This window comes from Pholcus phalangioides, unplaced genomic scaffold (genome assembly GCF_987345545.1).
Source record: "Pholcus phalangioides strain wild (caught in Gottingen) unplaced genomic scaffold, Ppha-v1.0 ptg000011l_1, whole genome shotgun sequence".
NCBI lineage: Eukaryota > Metazoa > Arthropoda > Arachnida > Araneae > Pholcidae > Pholcus > Pholcus phalangioides.
In genome coordinates, this window is record NW_028301604.1 from 62,393,252 (window position 1) to 62,417,492 (window position 24,241).

At 34.0% G+C, this 24,241-nt stretch overlaps 1 protein-coding gene and 1 long non-coding RNA gene across 23 annotated transcripts in view; one reads left to right on the forward strand and one right to left on the reverse strand.

Annotated features, from left to right (window-relative positions):
- Positions 1 to 24,241, reverse strand: part of LOC149080678 (uncharacterized) — a 312,101-nt gene that overhangs the window by 124,176 nt on the left and 163,684 nt on the right. For 17 of the 21 annotated variants that reach the window (XM_089239891.1, XM_089239883.1, XM_089239881.1 and 14 more), the window contains 4 exons: positions 18,417 to 18,641; positions 17,283 to 17,443; positions 4,972 to 5,183; positions 2,789 to 3,008 (listed from right to left, as the gene is read on the reverse strand). In XM_089239891.1, coding sequence (XP_089096017.1) covers positions 2,789 to 3,008; positions 4,972 to 5,183; positions 17,283 to 17,443; positions 18,417 to 18,641 — 818 coding nt within the window. The remainder of the gene's footprint in view (positions 1 to 2,788; positions 3,009 to 4,971; positions 5,184 to 17,282; positions 17,444 to 18,416; positions 18,642 to 24,241) is intronic. The other 4 variants (XM_089239884.1, XM_089239882.1, XM_089239877.1 and 1 more) reach the window with 1 other exon arrangement.
- LOC149080679 (uncharacterized) overlaps positions 1 to 24,241 on the forward strand; it is a 44,163-nt gene that overhangs the window by 18,144 nt on the left and 1,778 nt on the right. For both annotated transcript variants that reach the window (XR_016193616.1, XR_016193615.1), the window contains 2 exons: positions 6,124 to 6,210; positions 15,415 to 15,467. This is a non-coding gene — a long non-coding RNA (uncharacterized LOC149080679). The remainder of the gene's footprint in view (positions 1 to 6,123; positions 6,211 to 15,414; positions 15,468 to 24,241) is intronic.

A 24,241-nucleotide genomic window follows, 5' to 3' on the forward strand; every position in this document is an offset into this window, starting at 1 on the left:
AAAACTTATATTTGTTTTTGAAAATTTGTTGTTTAAAAATCTTGTAAAATAAAACAAAAAATCTGCTATCTTATAGAATTTTTCCAAACTAAATTTGATCATACAAAAATCATAATTTTCCCTCTCCAACTTCAAATTATCCAAAACATTAAAAAAAATTTCTAATTAAACAAGAAATTTTAATAATAAATTAGATAGAAAACTTAAGGGGGAGTTCGTAAAAGTTTTATTTATCCAAAATTCAAATCAACTATGTTCAAATTAACCAAGTTTAACTGTATTTGGAGAATATCTTATGTGTGGTGGGATTTTGCTTTGATGTTCCTGTTTCAACAGATGTTTATTTGTCACCTGTTACCATTTGCAAAGGGGAGAAAACTATGCAAGAAGAGATTGGAGATTAAGAAATAAGCTGTTTAAGGTGGATAATTTGCAGACTATTGCTAAACCACACATGCCACCTTGTCCATATTTCCCTATGAAATTTCTAACAAATAAGTGCACGTATGTGTTGTGAACCTATTGTGAAGTTTGTTGCTTTGGAATGTTGGTTATCTGTTCATGTAGTGCTGCCATCTGTCTTCCAAATTAGGAAGCAGGAAACTTAGCAAGTTAAGTTTTTCTTTTTGTCATGCATGATTTTTTTCAAATGTTGTAGGCCTGATTGCTCTCTGTGGAGAGATTTTCTCAAATGTGGGATCAGCTTGCATTCATGCTTTCAAGTTATTAAACCTACTTAAGGTGGGATGCAGTTAGTGAGGTTCAATTTGCATACTAGTAAGTCAAACTGAGATCAGCCGTTGAGAACAGAGGGAAAGAGAGACAATGCCTCTCCCCCAGGAGTCATAAGAAATCGAATTTGCATGAGGGTATAGCATGCTAATGTAAGTGTACCACCCAAGTGTGCTGACCATGTCAAAATAACTAGCTAACTCACAGCTGATTTAGGAGACTGTGCACTGCGAAGTCTCATAAAGAAAATATCAGTCCTCTGAAAAGTATTGGTTAGTGCACTTGCCTAGAATGGGAGGGGGTTATTAGTTTGATTCCCAGCAGAGGTGCAGACCATTTATGAAAATAGAATGCTAGTGGTATGGTGAGAGAGACAATAGCATCAAACTGTTACTCTCATGAAAAGTTGACCTCCATAAAAATATTTTCATATGCTCACAGAAGCAAGATCAACATATCACAGCCTCACATAATGAAAAAATATAAAAGAGATATGTCTGGTGTTGATGTAAGAACAAACATGGAAATTTATTGACCACAACTGAGAATAAAAAAACGGTGGAGGAACTTGTTCAGTAATCCTTTGAACATGGCAGTTACAGCATATTCGGTAAAGAATTATGCTTATAATTCAGGTTGAATATTCATCAAGGTTCACAAAATCAACTGATAGACATGGTATTGTGCCTGCAATGTAAGAGCAATTCGCTGTTTGCACTAAAAAAAAACACACACACACAGGGAATTAGAATGAGATATTGAATTTTTTGCAGATATTATTTAAAAAAAAGTATGTGTTGTGATTTTGTAATTACAAAATAGAAAATTTCATATCATGATAATACTCAAGAAATAAATAATCATCATAAAAGTACATAGGTTACATCAGACATCAACTCTACTTCTTCCCAAACCACAATATTTAATTTATGGGCATCGTGAAAACAAAAAAATGTTTCCCTTCAAATCTCAAATCAATCCATGGATAGACATGTAGAAGGTTTTTCATACCACATTTCAGAATGATAATCAACTCCACTCACAGATCAATATTTATGTGATTAAACTTTTATTTTTTAATAATTTTTTTTTCTTTTTTTATCTCTATTTTTCACAATAACTCATTCTGATATAGTGTAGTACATTTTAAATAGTTTTGAAGGCTGTATTTGCCTTTCATACACGCTCTATCATCATAGTACACTAATGTCCTAAAAGAATGATCATTCTAAAATTTTATTCAGATAGCATTATTACCTGCAACAATCATTGTGAAGCAGTTACTATTGAATTAATATTTATAAATGAGTCAGATGATTGTACTTAAAATGTGTGCAAGTTACAATAACATTCTGTTTCATGTAAAATATGAAAAAAGATTTTACATACATTATCTTAGATTCTCTAGCAGTAATATTAAAGAAAATAATTGAAAGATAGAAAATTTTTTTCATTGGACTATATGTACCAATTTTACTATTATTGTAATAACTTAAGTGAACATTTTAGTAGACTGTGAAGTATTTTTGTATTCCTTAATCATGTTTTTGTAAAATTGGAATATCAAACATGATGTTGTAATGCATTAGTTTATTAATCATCATACAATATGTGAATATATATATTTCTTCAATCTCTGAACATTCAGAAAACCATGAAAAATACAGTATCTATATTCGGTATTACATTGACAATAATTAAATTAGAGTAGTATGTAAATGCTTCATTTTTATTATCATTATCAAATTCCTAGACGAAACCTGTTTGCTACAATGAAAAATATTATTTTATTCTGATTTGCTTGTTTATTCAGAAATTAATATAAATTCATATCTGTCTATTGAATATATTATGTAATCCTTATTGAACCTGGCTTTTCCCAGTATGCCGAGAATAAACCAAACTCCAACATTAAAAAATTTAAAAATTAGTGTTCCCCAAGTTCTAGGGCATGACCGCTAATAAGAAGGTGAGTACTCTTAATAATGAAATTGATGCTAACATGCCCTTGAATGGAAGAAAGAAAGGAGGATAGAAACAGGAAAGGGAGACAAACCTGACTTGGTACTACCTGTTATGCTGCATAACAACCTTAATGTTGGAGCATCACTATTATATTGATTGATCATGCCTTTACTAGCAGCTTGGGGAACTGGTATGGTCAAAGTAATTTCTTTGTGGAATTTTCTTCTTCGTGGCTCAAGTGTAACAATTGGACTAACAGCAACACGGTTACCTAATAACCGTGTCACCAGTTCAGGTGCTATTGGTTGGGCCTGGAATGAAATAATTTAGATTAAAATCAGGCATTTTAAAAAAAATTGACACTTCAAAACCAGCTTAAAATTTGTTACAAGCGTATTTTGGCAAAATCGGTGTTCGTTATAAGCAATCAAAGTAACAAAGAGACGCAATACAAAATTCATGGGACTTCGGAAAACTTTGCTATATATGAAAATTTGTAATATCTGTGTTTGTTATAAGCGGGTCCAAGTGTACCAATTAGAAAGTAGTAATAACACATTGAGAAAATGTAAAAGTTTTTATATTAACATTTCCTTAAATAGACAAAAAATTCATTAAAATTTAAATTAAACTAAACCTGAATGAGACTATCTTCAAGAGCAAATATTTCTATGATAATTGCTCATTTTCACACAAAATGAGCAATGTTCTTGTTTGTATCTTTCTTCAAATATAGAATTAGAACACATTATAAATAAAGCAATGATTAACTTTGGTTCTAGTTATAGACAGCAGTGAAGCGATATCAAGATGATAATTTTAGAAATTTTTCTATCAGATGATAAATTTCATCATAAGAATTCCTTAACCAACAGAAAGATTTGATCCCAAAAAATTAATATCTGATTAATTTTAAATTATACAGTAGATTCTCAGTAATCTGGCTGTGCATTAGTCTGACTAGTAACTCAACATTTTTAGGCAGGTTTTCTTTGAGCCATAGAAAAGGTAACTCATGCCTGTGCGCAGAAGAGTTTATGACATATTTTTCTTTATTACACAAATACAAACATATAATCCCCAAAGCAGAATGTTTAGCACTGTTCTGCGACGAACCCTCAGCTGACTGGAAATGTTCTGTGGTAAAAATCCCCATACATGTAAAAGTGTTTTTTTTTCTGCACTTTTTCTTAAATTTCTTCCAAACTGTTCTGCAGTAGAGCTAATTGTTCTGCAATGTACGTCGCAGATTTTGACACATTCTGCTTTGGGGCATATAATGTACAAATACATACACATTTTATGCAAACAAATACTTTGGGCCTAAAGAGACTGTGCAGTCTCTCCAGCAGGCAAAAAAGAGTTAGATATCAAATATTTTTTGCAATCGCTATTATATTTATTAGATATGTTATACTAGGGGGACCTGATTTGGAAATTGAGAAAGGAGGACACTTGCACATGCACTCTCAGAAACATTTTCCCCAATTCAAACAACATTAGCGCCAATATACTAACAGAAAAATTTTGAAACTAATACATAGGGTTACCAGATTCAGAAACTGAGAAAGAAGGACATTTGCACACACTATTAGTAGCATCACTTTCCCAATTTTCACAACAGATAACACCACTATACTAATCAGAAACCTGAGAAGGAGCACAAAAGGATAAATTTTCTATGACGTAGGAATAAACTTCTAGTAATCCAGCGATTTCTGTAATCTGGCACACCGTGGTATGATAAGTGCCCAATTAGCAAGAGTCTACTGTACTAAAAATACTTCAAAGAAAACTAGCATCAAGTTAAAAACTAAGATTCTGAAAAAAATTACAAAGTCATCGACCAAACCTACCTGTGTCTAAAAATGTGAATGTATCAGTATCAAGATAAATTTATGAAGTTATATTATGTATGTTTTTGTCAGATAAAGCTTAAATTTTCAAATTTCATAAAGAAAATAAATTTATATTTGATCAAAAAGAATTCCTGGTTTCTTTCTGCACATACCTAAGCATAGTCAAAATTGGAATTTTTATTAAACAATGGGCTGAAGACTTTTTTACTAGCAACTATATACAGCCATATATAAATATAGTCATGCTCAAAACAAACAAATTTTCAATCTCAACAGAGCATAGTTATTCTTTAACTGATAGTCTCTAATTTTTTCATCATAACTTGGTATGGACACGATAAACTCCATTGATTTCATCGTATTGTTTCTAACATAGATGAATAAATTTTTATTAACACATTTCTCCCATATTTACCTGTAAGCATACTTTGATTTTCTTTTGCAATGCCCCATCTGGAAATATTGCCTGTACTTGAGGTACAACAGTGGAGGTAACTTTGCCCCCTTCAGGACCGACTGTATGAACCTCTTGACGAATTCGTGTTATGATAGCAAAATACTGAGGAAAGTCAGTGGTGAGGATTCTGGTAATACGAGTAGTATTCAAATCTTCTAGTGCACTGAATTCTAAATAAAAACAAATAAAACAGAATTGATCTTCTTACTGAAACATGATGTTTGAAAATGCTAAATTTTAATCAATTTATGAAGAGTGATAGAACAGAAATGCTAACTTTATTCAAACTGATTTTCATTTGCAGAATGCAGAATTTAAGTATAAAATTAATCAATCTAATTTTGTATAATAACATATATCCATATATTCACAACTTGATGTTAAATTAACTGCAATAAAAGTTGCACAGTATTTGAGGAATAATTTTGAAGGAAGAAAAAAAGATATACTTATTTTCATTGTATAAAATTCTTTTTCATTTCTCAATCAACACAAAATGCACAAAGTTGGGGCATTTAAATCAGCAAATAAAAAGAAGCACTTCTACATTTTTCAAAAAGTAAAAAATTGTACATTGCAAGATAAAAATAAGAAATAAAATCAATGTTAGCAATTGACTGTGACTCTGTTTCTTCATGCTACACAAGAATGTGTTTTTACATTCATCTGTTCCTTATTCTAAGTGATTTCCTGTGAAACAATAAATCAAAATACTCATACACTGATGTTTAAGAATAAAAAAATTCACATTTCTTTCTTTGAAAATGATTATATACATGAGAGAATCATAGTTTAAGTTAATTGCAGTGTATACAAGGATTAACATTTCCTGAGTTTTCTCAATCCCAGGAAAGCAGGAATTAGAATGCCCCAATTCCAGAATTTGGTTATTGTAAACATATAAACAATTTAAGGAAATTAAAAGGCATTTGATAATAAACATTAAATATTAATACCTTTCTAATATTGTTAATTTTTGAAATTATTAATTAATATTAAAAATTTATAAATTAATTTTACAAGTTTATTAATTAGTTTATAAAAACAATTAATATAACTAATACATTGATGCATAGAAATAATTTGTTTTCTTTCTTTTGTCCATCAAAGGTATGACTCCAGTACAGGCCAAAGGGTTTGAGAGAGGGATGTATCTTGCAGATTGCCAATGGTGCTTTTAGCCTAGAATATTATTCAGTAATGTGTGCAGTTAATCACTTATCATAATTAAACTAGTATACTATAATTTTCTTATTAATTAGAAGAAATATTCCAGCATAATTTTTTCTAGAATATTGCTTCAAATAATGTAATGTTATAAACATTTTCTTTAGAAAAATTTACTAAACTACAGTAAAGTTTTTGGAGTAATCGTAATATTGTTAGAACAATCTTTTTCAAACAATATGAGTTACTCTTTACTTCTCAAAAAACATTTCAAAGAATTACAAATTTTCATTGAATTTTCAAACAGAGAGACTTGCTGTTGCTAAAAGGTTTTGTGCATTTACAGCAACCTTTTATTGGTGGACTAGTTAATAAATTTGAATGAATAAAAAGAATACTTTGCAGCTTTCAAATAATCTCCAAAACATTCCAAATGACATTTCTTTAATACATATATTTACTCTGGAGTTAAAAAGAATCGTTCGCCAGGACTCATACAGTAGGTGTTGTCATCAAAGCATCACAAGAGGATGCATTTTATACACTGTCAAATACAGTAATAGTATATCCACCTTATATGACTCAGAGCCACCTTTACAGGTGAATGACAGGTGCGATTGCACTGCCCCCCCCCCCCCCGTTTTTAATCCTGAACTGATAGTAATAATAATTTTTTTAATTAATATTATAATAAGAACACATAAAATAAGGATCAGGATCTTTTTTAAAAGCAGGTAGAGAGAAAGATCCAGTTAACCCTTTCTGGTGTGGTGTTTCCCATTGTGCAACCACCTGTTTACATTGTTTTCTATGGGGCTTTGGGAAAACGTTTGCCCTTCAAAGGGTTAAAGGAGAGCCAATTAAAAGATATTCCACTGTATTATAATTAGATTCTTTTATTACCATTATTACCATCAACCCTATCTGATAAAAAATATGTATATATTTCCTTTTTTTCTCAATCAAACCTATGCTTACGAAGGTTTTAACTGGCTGATGTGAGAATATATTTTGGAAAGAGAGAAAATTCAACTGCCCTCGCCGAGAATTGAACCCACATCCTTTCACTTTCTGGGTGAATGCCCTAGACTACAAAGGGTTCACGGAACCTTTGCCCCCGATATTTCGCCTCCGACATTTCGTCCCCAACATCTCGCCCCTGGCACGTTTCGTCCCCGGTACATTTGGCCCCCGGAAATTTTGCCCTGGACATTTCGCCTGCCCTGACCATATGAGTGACTCAGTGAGTAATTAAGTAAATCGGAAATTTATCTCTGATATTTTGCCTGCCCTGATCATACGCGTGACCATATGAGTGAACATATGAATGATGGTACAAGTGACCAAGTGAGTGACCACATTAGTGATCGAGTGAATTGGATATGTACTCGTGACATTTTGCTTCCCCTGACCGCATGAGTGACCAAATGAGTGAATACATGAGTGATCGAGTGAATTGAAAATTTTCCCCCGGACATTTCATCTGCCCTGACCATATGAGTAACCCAGTGAGTTATCATATGAGTTACTCAGTGAGTAATCAAGTGAATTGGTAATTGATCCCCCCCCCTGTCATTTTGCCTACCTTGACCGTATGCGTGACCGGATGAGTGAACATATGAATGATGGTGTGAGTGACCCAGTCAGTAATCAAGTGAATCGGAAATTTACCCCAGACATTTCGCCTGCCCTAATTGTACGCGTGACCATATGAGTGAACATATGAATGATGGTACAAGTGACCAATTGAGTGACCACATGAGTGGTCAAGTGAGTGAATATATGAGTGATCGAGTTAAGAAATGAAAATGAAATAAAATAAATTTAATGAAAATTTACCCCCGGACATTTCACCTGCCCTGACCCTGTGAGTGATCATATAAGTGCAATAAATTGAAATTTTTGGCGAAATTTAGTGGTAAGCTGTATTCAACATTGTAATTTCCTGCGTTCTCCTTGATGATGCATGGTGAACCTAAGTATGAAGGTTTTTATTTAAACCCATCTGGATATCTAGGAAGCGGGAGGGGAGGGAAAAGGTACCTTGGGGGATTTTAATGTTTTTGTTCAGGACGGTAATACCTCTTCTTATATTGAAAAATTTCGCAGCAACGTAAATTTGGGAAAAATATTTTAGGCTTCAACTGAAAATTCCAAATTCTTAGGATCCATTAAAGTGTGAGTCACTTGGTCACTCAGTGCTACGTAACCACCTATAAAAAGGAAGGGGATGAGAAGGATCATCTTTGCAGACACTCCACCCTCACACTTTGTCAATCACTCAATCGCTCACTTTGTCAATTACTCAATTGCTCACTTTGTCAATCACTCAATCGCTCACTTTGTCAATTACTCAATTGCTCACTTTGTCAATCACTCAATCGCTCACTTTGTCAATCACTCAATCGCTCACTTTGTCAATCACTCAATCGCTCACTTTGTCAATCACTCAATCACTCACTTTGTCAATCGCTCACTTTGTATATCACTCAATCGCTCACTTTGTCAATCAATCAATCGCTCACTGGGTCAAACATACGGTCATTCACTTTATCAATCTTTCGGTCACTCATGCAGCCACTCAATTGGTCACTCACTTGGTCACACATTCACTTATGCATTCCATCGCTCAGTAACTCCCTTGGTCACTCAAATGGTCAGTCCCTTGATCACTCACTTGGACACTCGTACAGTCACTCACCTGGTCACATATACAGTCACTCACTTGGTCACTCATGCAGTTAACCACTCTGTCACTCATTCGGTCATTCACTTGGTCACTAATACGGCCATTCGGTCAGTCACTCGGTCACTCATACGGTTAATCACTCAGTCTCTCCCTTGATCACTCATATGCTCAATCACTCAGAAATTTATTAAAGCATTCACTCGGTCTTTCATTCCGCCAGCCACTCGGTCACTCATACGCTCAATCATTCAGTATTTCCCTTGGTCACTCATATGCTCCATCACTCACTAGGAAACTTACACCAGTATTTAATCGGTCACTCACTCTTGGTCACTCATTCACTCAAATGTTCCATCGCTCAGTAACTTCCTTGGTCACTCACACGGTCAATCCCTTAATCACTTACTTGATCACTCATACAGTTAATCACTTGGTCGCTCATGCGGTCATTCACTTGGTCACTCATACGTCCATTCGGTCAGTCACTCATATGGTTAATTACTCAGTCTCTCCTTTGGTCACTCACATGCTCAATCACTCAGTCACTCACTTGGAAACTTACACAATATTTAATCTGTTACTCACTCTTGGTCACTCATTCACTCGGACGTTTCATCGCTCAGTAACTCCCTTGGTTACTCACACGGTCAATCACTCACTTGATCACTCATACAGTTAATCACTTGGTTGCTCATGTGGTCATTCTCTTAGTCACTCATTCACTCGGACGTTTCATCGCTTAGTAACTCCCTTGGTTACTCACACGGTCAATCACTCACTTGATCACTCATACAGTTAATCACTTGGTTGCTCATGTGGTCATTCATTTGGTCACTCATACGCCATTCGGTCAGTCACGTGGTCACTCATAAAGGCAATTGCACACTAGTTGATACGGTCACTCACGTGGTGAGTCATTCTGCCACTCGCTTAGTCATTTGTACGGTCACTAATGCACTCCTACAGTCAATTTCACACTCACTTGGTCATTCATACGGTCACTCGATCACTCACACGGTCACTCATACGTTCAGGACAGGTGAAATGTCAGGTATGAATTTTTCAGGGGCCAAATGTACCAGGGTGAAATTTCCGGGGGCCAAATGTAAAGGGGACAAAACGTTACAGGGGCGAGATGTTAGGGACAAAATGTCGGGGGCGAAAGTTCCAGATCCCACTACAAAGGCAACGAATATCTCAATCTTTTCTTGGAGCTCGCATGCACTGAATGGGAGCGTACATGAACGGTCGGACCTAAGTAAGGCCAAAGCTCACAATTGCTGACAATGCCACCAGATGGAGACTTATCCGAGGATGATGTCACTCTCCGCTATCCATACAAAGGTTTTTAACAGATGACTGATGCGGAGATATATTTTGGAAAGAGAGAAAATTCAACTGCCCCCATGAAGAACAAAACCCACATCCTTTCACTTTTCGGGTGAACGCCCTAAACCACTAGACTACAGAGGCAATGAATATTTCAATCTTTCCTTGGAGCTCGTATGCACTGAACGGGAGTGTACATGAACGGCCAGACCTAACTCACTCTAAAGCTCACAACTGCTGACAATGCCACCAGTGAAAGGACGTGGGTTCGATTCCCCGCATGGAGGCAGTTGAATTTTCTCTGTTTCCAAAATATATCTTCGCATCAGCCATCTGTTAAAAACCTTTGTATGGATAGCAGAGAGTGATATCATCCTCGGAAACCTATGCTTTCTTTCACCTGTCCCGGTTTCATAGTTTTTTTTATAAAATTGACTTTTTTTTAACAAGGTCATTATAAAAAAGCTATTAAAGAAACCTACAACAATATTTTTAAATATTGAATTACATAGCGCTTTTAATCTGATTTATCTACTAGAATAAATCTGTTATCTGATAGTATCTACTAGGAAAAGGTTGTAAAGTTTGTTATTATTATTATTTTTTTTAAAGAAAGTTACCTTTATTCAGAATTGATGAAAATTTTACACAACATACACTGAAGAGATAAAAAAAAACTGATTTTTTGACTATATTTAAAAACTATATTTTGTAATTCAATCAGTAGTGTTATAAATTTTAGGAACAATATAAAAAAAATGTTTTCAAAAAAATATTTTCTATGTGAAGCAATCTCAAAGACCACATGAGGTCATCTCAAAGAAACATTCATTTTAGGTGGTGGAGGTTTTTATTTTTGTGCAGAAAAATTATTGTTTCATAGAAGACAAGTTGTAGTAATGTTAGGATATATTTTTATATAGAAAAATATCACATTTGAAGTTGAGTACTCTAAAAACATAAGAAATTTGTATTGAATACTTATAATTGGTAATAAGTTAGTCTTATTATCACATTCTATTTAAGTAGACCGTAATGTAATGGCGAACAGGGGCGTTGGAAGAATTTTGTCCCATGGGTGCTCACACAGGTGTACGTGGGAGGGGAGTGCTACCCTTCTTGATTATTATATTTATAAAATTGAAAATGAATCTGTGAAAATGAAAATAAATATTGTCTAAAGTCATGCACCATACACCATAGTTCACCCAACAAAATAGCTTGACCATACGTCCCACAGTAAAGATACTGTCCCATTTTTTGGTGCCGAATTATTTGACTTTTCTTAATTATGCTAGATAACTTTATCTGCATTAAAGCTTTTGTTAATGAGCCATCATATTTTTCCCCTTTTGGGGTTAAATTTTTTAATAATTATGAAAAAATAACTAAAGCCTTATTAACCTACTATGAGGTTCTTAGGGCCAGGGCTGGATTATGATGTTTGAAGATACTGTATAGTCAGGGCCAGGCTTAGGATTTTTGTGGCCCTGAAAAAAAAATTTGCGATCCCTCCAAAAAATTGATTTAGTCACGACCTTATGAACTTTTGGAGTTCTGAACAAAAATACTTTGGCAATCATTTGATTGGCCGGGACCACTTCTGGACATTTTTTAAGTGTAAGCGAATAATATTTTGATGAAAAATTGTTCTTCCAATTCAATTGGCGCCCTAAATATTGCCGCCCTCCAGTTGGCAACCTAAAAAATCAGCCCTTTTCAATTGTGTTTTCTATGGCCACATAGTTTGCAGGATTCTAGATATTTGGTGAAAATTGTTTATGCAGTGTGTGATGGAGTAGAAAATTAGAATGTTGAATAAAAAAAATGTTTAGAAAGAACTCATTTTATTACACTAATTTTTTTGTTATTTAAGGATCGCAGTGATAGGTTGGATCAAATAAAATGCAAAATGATTGAAATTTATATTTTCAAGTAATAATTTCAAATAATTCAATGCCGGAATCAGGGCCACAATTAAAAGGGAGCACTGGATCTCATGCCTCAGTGACTGGGCCTCGGATGCTGGACCAGAAAGGGCTCCGAATTCACCCTCAAACTGCTCCTTCTACATTACATAGGGTGCAAAAACGCGTGCTTGACCTGGCTGATGAAGGTACTAGTTTCAGCCCTGGTTGGTTGGCTTTTTCGTTACACCAAACATATAAAAATGTTTAAAAAATGTGAAAATGTGAATCTTAAAATTTATATACAAAATGTTTTAAATAATTATTCTCATGTAGATACTTTCTCGGAACAGCGTACGGAAATTAAAACCTGGAAAGTGAAGTGATGACTGTAAACAAGTCAGCTAAAAATAAGATCCTTGAGCAGTCTGTCAAGCATGAAAGTAAATCAAAATTTGACAAATGTGGTCTGGCACCCATGCATCAGCCCTATTTAAAGATTGTAATTTCAATACTTGAATATTCAAATCAATACGTTATAATGCTACTTCTTTTATCAGAAATATGAAAGAGATATTTTTATCCAGGGCAGCAACTAGAAACAACAACTGAGTTGGTCGTCCAGATAAAGTATCCAACTAATTTTGTGCCCCCAACTAATTTTGAATGAATAATGAGTAAACATGGCACCCTTGGTGATCCAGCACCCGGTGCATCAGAACTCCTCCCCCCCCCCATGCTTTTCCTAGTTGCAGCACAGTTTTTATCATTAGGAACATCCGTGTCAATTTAGTTTGCACTGATATAAGCGGTCAAATATCAATAACACCAGCTGTAAGCAGCCTAAACCTTGGGATATTCAGTAATTCATTTAATGGTAACCAAACACCAGAGAATGAACCAATGGGCTGCAATCTAAGATTTTTTAGCTTTTAACTTTTGTAACTAATTTGTTTTCATGCATGAATTGCTTTTCATATTACAAAACATTTCAGATATCGGTACTAGATGAATAATGAGATTGGGAAAAGAGAAGGAAAAAAACAAAAGAGAGAGAAATGCTTTATCTTTTTATGGACGTTCAACTGAAAATTCACTGTCAGGATTAAAATAAGAATTTGTGTATACATCCATTTTTCAAAGATTTTGGGAAGAAGCCACTTCTGAAAAATTGGTAGGTATAGCAGGTGAGAATCCGAAAAAATTCTCTATAGAATCCCTGAAAGTACTCGCATTCCATCCAATTTCTCACCCTGAGCAAGTAATGGATGAGATGATTTACATTGACTAAATTTTTTTTTTTGGATCACACATAATGACTGCATGTGGACATTTCTTCCTCTTGCAGATGTCCATCTGGACCCCATAACAATTTTGCACTGTGCTGATGGAGCCTAAAGGCGCAATCACATTTATACCTTGGTGTTTTTACAGCTGGAAGTTTTGAGGAAGTTCTCATGCCGCCCGCCTGCCCAGAAAAACCTATGTGTACACACGGGGGGGGGGGGGGTTGAAGACTTCAAACAAAGGTTAGAGAAAAAAGAAGTGCAGTAGAATGAAAAGAGATATCATCTTGTTATTTTGGATCTACTGATATATCCTTATTTTTAATGATGTGTGTGAGTGTAAGCAGGGCCGTCTTAAGAGCATCATGGGCCCCCGGGCCAAATGATTTTTCTGAGGCCCTACTAGGCAAATTCTCGAAAATCTGAACAAGATCTCATTTTTGTGAGACCCCCTTTTCCTCTTGAGGCCAGGGTGGGCCCATGCCTTAAGATGCCACTGAGTGTAAGTAATTGTAACCAGAATATTCAATTGAAGACAGACACATACTTAATAGAGATTTAAATACTTAAAGTGAGAGACAACATCTGTTGCTGTTCGGACTTGAGCAGCCATATTTTCTGTACTGTTGCCAAAACTCTGAAACTAAATACTTGACTAATAATGTGTTGCTAGATACCAAAAACAGAAATAAATAAATAAATTGTTCGTCCATTAACATAATATTCTAACATATCACAGCTCCCCTAAAAAAAGTGAAGTTTCCACCGCCATTAACAAGAGAAGGGGGTTCCCCTATTTACTCTCTGGAACCGTTTCTTTTTTACTCAATATTGTTTAATCGGTAGACAAGGAGCATACAATATGTGCCCACTGATAGTATTTTCTTTCCTTGTCATCACTGGCCCCCCAGGCCTTGCCCTTTCCCTCAAGTTTTTTCAATGATCCCGAAAATTTGCAACTGTGTTCCTAGCTAGATAAAATGCATAAAAAATTAGTTTTATTCGAGAGTCATTAATCCAATATAGTTTGAGTTCTTTTACAGACAAAACACTTTTTTCTAAACTTTTCTGTAATTATTTTGTCTCTTTACTCCTGATCTAGTACTTCTCCCTATAGTGGTGCCACACGGGTGGCACAGCACAATAGCTATCCCTGTTTATATGCTGTTACAATACACATTATATTTCTCTCATTTCTCATCATCTATACATACATTCCCTAAAAATTAATTAAAAAAATGGAATGTATGAAAGTTTCAATATTTAACACGATATACATTATGCAATGCTCTATTTACTCTTCGACTCCCTGTATTCAATAAATTAATTTTTATTTTGCATGATAAGTTGTTTTCTCAATTTTCTTTTATAATTCAACACTAGCTATTAAAAAAGTTGAAATTTCATGGCGTGGTGTGTATTTGTTCTTTTAGCAGTGTAGAGCAGTGGTTCTCAACATTTTTGGAACCGCGGCCCAGTGAATTAAATTTCTATGAGTCTACAGCCTGGTGTGGAACAGTTTACTCGTTCATAAGATAATAAATGATGGATAAACAACCAATTACCTTTTAATTACATGATAATCATTTGATTAATTAATTGAAACCCTTTAAGTGATTAATTTAAACCCTTTTAAGTGATTAATTTAAACCCTTTTAAGTGATTAATTTAAACCCTTTTAATCTTAAGAGTACCATGGCCAAGTGAGTTTCTACCAGGCAGATTTACATGTTAACTCTTAAAAATTTCCAGATCTCATTTTTGTTATGCCCTCTTCTCTTGAAGCCATGGCTCCCACAAGGGTGGGCTCTAACTTTGGGGCCTGAGAGGATTGTCATTTTTTTGTTTGTTTCTCATGCTAAAAATCAACAATATGGGGGCCCCCGTGAAAAGTCTTGCCTGGAGGGCCCACCAGAGGTCCCAGCTTAGAGGCCCTACTCTAGGATGTGTTGAGGCCCCCAGGTCGTGCCCAGATGGGCCCATGCATAGAGACAGCAATGGAATAATGGATTTTTTTTTTCAGAAGAAGAATGGTACTACAAAAAAGGTCTGGGGGAAAATACTAGCCTAGAGTAGGTAGGTCTCTTTTTTTTTTACAAATTTTTTTAAAAACATTTTTGCATTCTCTTCAATCATTCATTTAGTCGACTAAAACATGTGTCTGGATCTCTCCATCCATGTAAAATTTCATTTATTGTAAAACACACCTTTACCCTGAGGCAAAGGAAGAATGTATGGACAGAAACGGAAAAAAAAGGATGTGAACTCTATAAAAATATCCATCGTGTAGGGGCTTGAGGCCGTACATATAACCACACTGGATACATTAGTTCCAGCAGGATTCAAGACACATAGGGAAGAAACAGGCAACTTTCAATAATTTTTTGTATTTGATATTTGCGGAAAAATATCAGAAATCTATATAGGAAATTTTTATTTTGTAATAAATTCTCTGTGGGTGCTCTTGCTCATGCCATAAAACACTGTGGGTACTCTTGCCCATGCTACAAAACACTGTGGGTGCTCGAGTGTCCACAGCACCCTCGGCTCCGATGCCGCTGATGATGAATAAATCCAGGCATAATAAACAGAGTGCAAGAAAGTGTAATTAACAATTTTTGCACAAAAGATAAAACCTATATAAGAATTTGAGGAAAAAGAATGAGATTTCCATTTCAAATTAGAATCAACATAGATACCATGAGAAGACCTCTCTTAGACATTGACAATTACAACTGTGACGTAAAATAAATTTCATTTTGTAAAGGTTTAGCCTCATATCATTCTGAGCAAACCAATCGTTAATAGTTGGAAGATCTTGCTCAATCTAAGTTATCAATGTATACTGAACATTGCATGAATAAAGAATTACAGAATCATCAGTGTATGTAATAATTTTACTGAAAAATTTGGGAGAACAAAAATCATTGATAGAAATAATGAAAAGCAATGAACCCAAAATGTATCCCAGAGGAACTCCTCTACCAATGTTGAGTAAAAACTGAATTGTTAATTTTAATATTTTGTGTTCTATTTCTTAAATATGATCTGAACCAAAGAAGTGATTCACCTCTGACACCAGCATTATAAAGTTTACTAAGTAAAATTTTGTGATTTACAGTGTCAAATGCCTTAGACATATCAAGAAAAATAGCAAACGTTTTATTGGCATCGATATATCTATAAGTAAATTTGCAAAAGTTTGGTAAAGCATATTCGGTACTGCGTACCCACAAAAATCCATATTGATTAGAAGCAAAGGAATTGTTTTAAAGCAAAAAAACTAGCAAGTTTGATTTTCACTGCTGATACTATCAGTTTAGAAAGAGATTGGTAAAATTTAAATTGGACGATAGTTGCTCAAGAGTTATTTTTATTAATTTTATTTTTTTGAAAGACCTGTATGATTGTGCAAATAAAGCATCTTCATCTCCCTTTATTGTTTTCATAGAAATCTAATTTTTTATGACTGACTTTACAGTTGTTACTTACAAAGATTATTATTTATAAAGCGATCTCAAAATACAGAAGCTCTTTGTTATAATGCTCTTTTGAATATTTCATGTCTTTTATCAGAACCAATGCTTAATTTAGGTAACATTAGAATTTAGATATACTTATGTTACTGTTTAAGTACATCACACTTTTCCTTTATCTTCTCACATACTTGGCATAACAAGGGGTTACTGATATGGCCCCTAGGCTGGGATCTTGTGGGCCCCCTAGACCAGACATTCACAGGCCCCTTTATGATGAATTTTTCGCATGAAAAAACAAAAATGATGAGAATCATTTCACCTGCAAACCCCAACCTTTGGGTGGAAGGGGGGGGGCACGGTTACTGCATTAATAAAGCATCCGAAGGAATGAAATTGAAAATATAATAATTACCATCCCCCTCAAAACTCTCATTGAGAACATCTTGAACAGCTTCTTCAGAGGCTTCTAGAGTATGTTCTCTCCAGCTTTCGCCTGTATCACTTCGAAGGATAGTGATTTCTCGTTCTTTTCCTCGCAGAGAAGCAAAGTGTGGCACTTCTATAATAACAGGTCTGAAAAAAATATTAAAACAAAACTATAGAATTTTTTAACTTAAAAATTATACTCTAGGTTGATTTCCTTTGAATTTTATTATAAAAAATGTGTAACAGTTTATGAATGTGAAAAATTATTTGAAATATTTAATTAAACAGTTAATTTCTGTATAGGTTTGGTCATAAATAACAGAAACACAAAATAGCAGATTCTCACATAACCATCAGAGTCTATTCTGAGTAAATGAAAAATTCATTTAAAAAAAGCAGCTTGCCAGTTAGATTTGGTTGCAGACCCCTGGTATAACTGATAAACTCAACTAAAGTTAATTTTTTTTTAATTAAAAAGTTCAAAAAGAAATAAAATATTAGTTTTCAGTCTTTTCTTCTACTAATAGGTGAGACAATAAAATTATTTAATACAGCAGCCAACATCCTAGTTGTTGAATAAAGTTGTTGTAGATATAAATACTCTCATTTAATGAATTAGTCAATCTTATAAAAATTTCTTTTATCAAAAAATATAAATGAGCAACAGTATTCGAAGAGAACTTGAATTCTACTAAACATCATTATTCATTAACACCCTACCATAAATGAAATTGATCATAATTAATTTGAATGACCTTCATTCTAAGATATATTTGCTATCAGCTCATGCTTCCTGATACATAGATATTAGTTTTTGTTGAAAACCTAAAATGTTCTTTACTTGAGAATTTTTAGTGAGTGAATTAGGTCGGATTGGAACTCATTTATATTTCATTTTATTATCATACAATTCTGTTTTTAATATATCCAAAAAATGGATATAATTTACAATTATTACTGAAGTAAATAAAAAAACTCCTAAAAAAGTTATTGGAATAATTTGAGGATTCACAATTAACCCTTAAAAAATAGACCCAATTTTTTTCAGTTTTCTAGCAATTACCAAACTATCCAAAGAATTTTTTATAGTTAAAGCAGAAAACATAAAACATCTACATACCCAAGGAATCTTGCTCCAACTGGGCCCATTTCAAGTATACGTGAAGCACAAGCTTCTCCTTCCATTAGTGGTGGTGGATGAATTAGTTTTTCTTTTCTAAGGTATCGGCATGTTATTCTCATTGGCATAGGAGCTTTACGTGGTGGTATTATAATACGAACTCCAGAATGTCTGCAGCCTCGCATAGCTCCTCCTCTTGCATCAACCATGAAGCTGACTAAAAACCTGATGTGATTTAGAAATTAATTGATGTAAAATAACAGCAAATAAAATAATTACATTAAAAAATAATTAAAAAAATATATATTTAATTTTTAAAACTTTTTTTCAACTTTGGAAACCAAAATTAAATAATTATGATTCTTTCTCTCTCTCTCTCTCAATATTATTATTTCAAATAATGGCCTTTCATTAAAAATTGACAAACTTGCTGTTAAAACAAAATTTTCACAAATCAACCTTTTCACTTTTCAATACAAACATTAATTTTAATACATCATTTTTTACACACACTGTTCAAAATATGATTAAAGAAAAACTTACTATTTGTGCTGCAATAATTTTTTTTTAAATTGGTCTGCCTTTCGGAGACAATTTCTGATTTTTTTTAGTTCATTTCTTTTTTCTTTCCCAGGGTAAAGATGGCTAAGATGGCAATGATTTCTGATATACTTTCATGATGATTCATAAATTTGCAGAAAAACATAACTATTTGAAGAAATTATTTGCATTTAATTTTGGTTTAATTCTACATGAAATAATCTTTTAATTGATGTTTTTGAAAATTTGCTCAATGTTTGATTTTTGGAAATTAACCCTCTAATGCAGCGTTTATCCTGAGAAAAGATAATACTTACAGATAAAATATAGGATCCAATGGGAGCAATGAAAAAAAAGAATTTTCTGCGCAGGGGGCAAATTAAAAAAAAAAGTTTGGAAAACTGCTTTCAGACATGAATTTTTGAATTCTCCGAAATTTAGAATCAAATTATTTATATTTATTTAGCACAAAAGGCTTATTGGGGGGGGGGGGGAGATAAAATCTTATTAAAGTTATTTCACAGTAGAACTAAATTACAAATATGAAGCAGTTTCAACAATCATAGAATTTCACAATATTTAATTTATAGATTAAAAAAAAAACCAGCAATAAATTCATGTTTTTCAACCAAAATTTGCACAATTTTTCTTAAAAAGTTTAATATACTGTAGAACCTCTCTAATATCGCCCCCTATTATCTGGCTGCAAAAGTTTTCAACATGCTTTAATATTATGATTAGCAATACTTCATTTGGTTGTCTTACAAAGAGGATATACACTTTTTTTAGAACACATTCAGAAAATAAAGAAAGAAAGAAACAGTAATGATTTTACCTGACAAACAAAAATGCTTTGAAAGCATTAACTGCAGTAGATTTCCTGGCAAATTGTACAGATATGGAAGAAGAGAAACTGATCATAACTTAGTTAAATATTATTTTAATAACAGATGTCTGTTAGATGTGGTCAAATGAATAAGTATGCCAATGAATTTCACTTCTAACCTCTGGCCCTTCTTCTTCACTATATTTATTAATGATTTTTGTATCCTTGATTTTGAAGTGAAAGTAATATTTTTAGGTGACATTATACCATTCTGAGAATGATTATGGGTCCAGGCTCATAGCTGGGAATTTCTTATGCAGGGGCACTACTTGCATTTCGGGGAGAGGGTGCCAAAGTGATAGAACAATATATTTGGCCATCTTTTTCCCTTTTTCTGTCATTTTCTTACATTTTGGGGGACCAGACCCCAAGTCTCCCCTTACCTCTTGCTACGGCCTTGCATCTGTCATTGAATGATATTTCTAATCATGATTTAATCAAAGTTGGAGATTGGTTTTGTTTAAATAACTTTGAAATTTATTGTATTGAAAACAAAATACATTAGTTTTTTCATGACATTAATATAGATCCCAATTATTATTTTTTCACCAACAAATCTGTGATCTTAAGTTGTCATGTACTTTATTACAATAGGCAACTTCTATCAAATATCTTGGTATTGTTATAAATAGAAATTTTGAATGAAAGTCTTATGTAAAACATATTCACTCAAAACTTTGTTTTATGGTAGAGTCAACCCTCGGTTTATGAATTAAATTCATTCCTGAATTCTGCTCGTAAATCAAAATTTCTCCCATAGGAATCAATGTAAATGAATTAATCCGCTCCTAGGATGGCAAAGATTTCTAGTGTAAATTTTCACAAGTTTCTGTGCATAATGTAAAACCAATGGAAATGATTAAATTAACACTGAAAAATTAATCATAATATGAAAGAGATAGGTAAAGTAAAAACAATGACAGGGCCATATTTGTTAATGCCATCTATAATCAATTTCAGTGTCAAAGTCCTGTTTTCATTGAATCTAGTCACAATATTCTCCAAGCCAAGTTCAAGTTCTGTAAAACATTTATTGCCAAGCTTTGTAAATAAAAGCAATGTAAAGTATAACAATAACATAATCATCACGTATTCCCAAGAGATATTTATGGTCCTTCCAGGGAATTTTTTAGTGTTAGTAGGCATCCATGTTTGAACCCGGATTCAAACTCAGACCTGCACACTCAGAAGCTAGCTCCCTAACCCCTAACCACTCGACTGCCAGGAGACACAAAAATAATGTTTTCAGAAGTCTTTGAGAGTCAGTTGTATTTTAAAAATTGTTGCAAAAAAATCTGTAGAAAAGTTCTTTCTTTAGATTTTTTAAAGTTTGAAATGACCTGCTGATGATCCATAGCCTGGATAAGAGTAGTCATAATTTTACTCTGATCAAAACTAATTCTTCAACCAATATATAAAAATAATATAAAAATATATTTAAAAAAAATAATATATTAAAGAAAATAGCCACTTGGATGCATGCCTCTGAGATATGCTTCTCTCTGGATTTAATCGGTTTTTGCTTGTTCATAAAACAAATCAGGGGCAGTCTTAGGGCAGTGCGACCGGTGCAATTGAACCGGGCGCCAAATGAGAAGGGGCGCCGAAACGCGTTAAATATACATTACTAGAAAAATATCTTTAAGATACGTATTTATGAAAAAAACTATAAAATATACATGAAAAATGACTGAGATGAAAATTTTTTTTTTTAAAAAAACAAAACAAAAAGGTCTGAGTGTATATAATATTACGGTTATTTTTCAAAAAGAAAATAATTGATGGGCAGTGCACCTATATGCGTAGGAGATTTTGGTCAGATAAAAATACACACTCTCTCTCTCGAGCTCTTTTCGTTTACCCATTGTTTTTGTGGGGGCAGACGCAATTTCTTTCTCTTTTGTTGTGCAGTAAAAGATAAAAATAATGGAATGAATCACCCTCAGTCACCCAATTTTTCTACTAAAAGTGTTTTCCTGTGTTGTGGGGAGTATTATAGGAATCGAAGGTATCTTCTGATGTGGGAAGGATTTTGAGCCAGAGGCCTTTTGTGCCTCTTTTTTCCCAACTTGTATTACTTTTATTAAAAACGAAAAATCGAATTGCCAATACAGTACAGTATTTCGGATTTTTTTTTTTAAAAACGAATGAATTAAAACCTATGATTAGCTGACCATTTTAAATAGGCATCCTGCACTTGGGCCTCGTTCCTACCTGTCCCACGAGGAGAAGCAAAAATGTGCTCACAAAAGAAAACCCATGCGCTTTAGCACCCCCAATCACTGGCCAGTCTCCCGACTTGCCAGACTTTCCTATTAGTTCAACCAGGGGCAGCTTGGTAGCACTGGGTGTGCTCTAGAAGGGCGTCAAATCCGAAGTGAAAGGGAAAAAAAAATTTTAGAAAAATTATTTGTGCCCACTGTAGAAAGGGCACCAAGTCTGAGGTAGACAGGGTGAAAAAAAGTTAGGGGAAATGATTTCTGTCCACTCTATGAGAAGCGCCAAATCCAAGGTGAAAGGCCAAAAGAAATTTGGCATAATATGTTATGACATAAAATATCGCTGTTCCTTTGAACGCATCAAAATGAAGCAATTGAAACAAAAGTTTTTTTAACTGGAGAGGTCAGGGGGTACAAATATAGGTGCCACTCGTAGAGATTTTGTCTCGAGCCGCCCCTGAGTGCAACATATGTGTGTATGGAAAATTTTAACAAACCGTACATATACACAACTGAACATCTTTTCTGAGTTTCATGGATCTTGTTCCAGATACCCGGTGAGTAACGGTAAAGGCTCCTAGACAGTATCTCTGTCTAGATATCCTTGGCAAGGTGTGGCCACAACGAGACTCTAAAAAGACATATTTTTCCTTTCAAGAAACTAATGAAGAACATGTGTTGGAAATTAAATTTGATTTTTTTTTCCAACCGACTTTCAAAAAGGGCCAAAAACCTCAATATAAATTCGATCGAAATGAAAACCTGGTGCTCCTACCGAAATTTTTGATTTCAATTTTTGTCATATTACTTTTCTATAAGATTTTTAAAAATTTTAATCATCTTGAAGAAAGTCATTTTGTAGGTAAGTCATTTCCTTGACGTCAATCTTGAATAAGAATTAAACAAAACCTATCAAATTTTGCTGCTTATAATCCGTAGATGCAAACTTTGCTAGTTTGAGGGAAAAAGACACCATGTATAGTCTGCAGCGGTATATAACCCACATGAGAAAATTTCATTTATCAATATAAAATCGCTCTCAAGGAAAAGGAGGAAGAGGTGGGGGAGGGGGTGTTGTTTAACACGGTTTTGTAGAGAAAATGTAAATTTTTGTACTGGCATCTACCCAATCTATAAATATTTAAAAAATATATGTTTTAAACAAATTTTTAACGTAATTATAACTAATGAAATCTCTCTCAGAAAAAAATAAAGCCATATAGATAAGATGCAGTGATTTATCTGCACTAAAGCCACTTCAAAGTTAAGACTCTTCTCATGTAACTTTGATCCACAATAAGAAATTCATTTCTGATGTTTTGTTTTTATTTCAACATAGTTTTTTTAAACATATAATACTATATGCAGTAGAATTGGTAGGTTAATTGTGACATTCCATGGAAATAAAGTAGTGTACCTTACATATCCAAAACAAAGAGGGGGGCAGCGACAAATCCATTTCGTATAAAAGAAATTTTGGATATGTATCTACGTATATTTGAAATGAGGTTTTTTGAAGCTGATGAAATATAGAATTAAATGTATGTTACGGTAAATGCGTTGAATCGGTAATGCAACATTTATCACTTATACTGGCATACATAACTCTTTTAGACCCTGTATGTGCAAATGTGCAGGTTGCTTCTTTTCACTTTAGTTATTCTTTTTTTAACTTCAGGGATGTTCAGCCCAAACTTCAAGAATTGTGCGTTATCATTGAAATTAAAGTCAAAGTCCCCCGAGGTCTACAGAAAGAAAAACAACCCCCTTTCCAGTGCCGTCTTAACGCATGGGCCCACCCAGGAGCGGACCGGAAGCCTCAAGAGTAGATAGGTAGTGCCTAAAAAAAAACACTTGGACCGGGGGCATGATGCTCTTAAGACTGCCCTGCCCCTTCCCCAGGGCCGTAGCGTGCTTTCTCGGGGGCAGTCTTTTCTTGGAGTCCCCTTGAAATGAGTATGCTCAGAAAAAGGAGGAGTTCAATCCACCCCATTCGGCTTGTTGCGCCGCCCAAGTTGCCTCAGAATAGTTACGGGCCTGCTGAAGTTGAAGGGCCTGGTGGTTTAGCTGATGTTTGCCTGCCCCTTCTGTTTCTTAGTACTGGGTCTGAAAGGGATAATTTCAAATGAAGTTCATGAGTTTTATAAATATGAAGGAATCATACGGAAATATCACTTTCA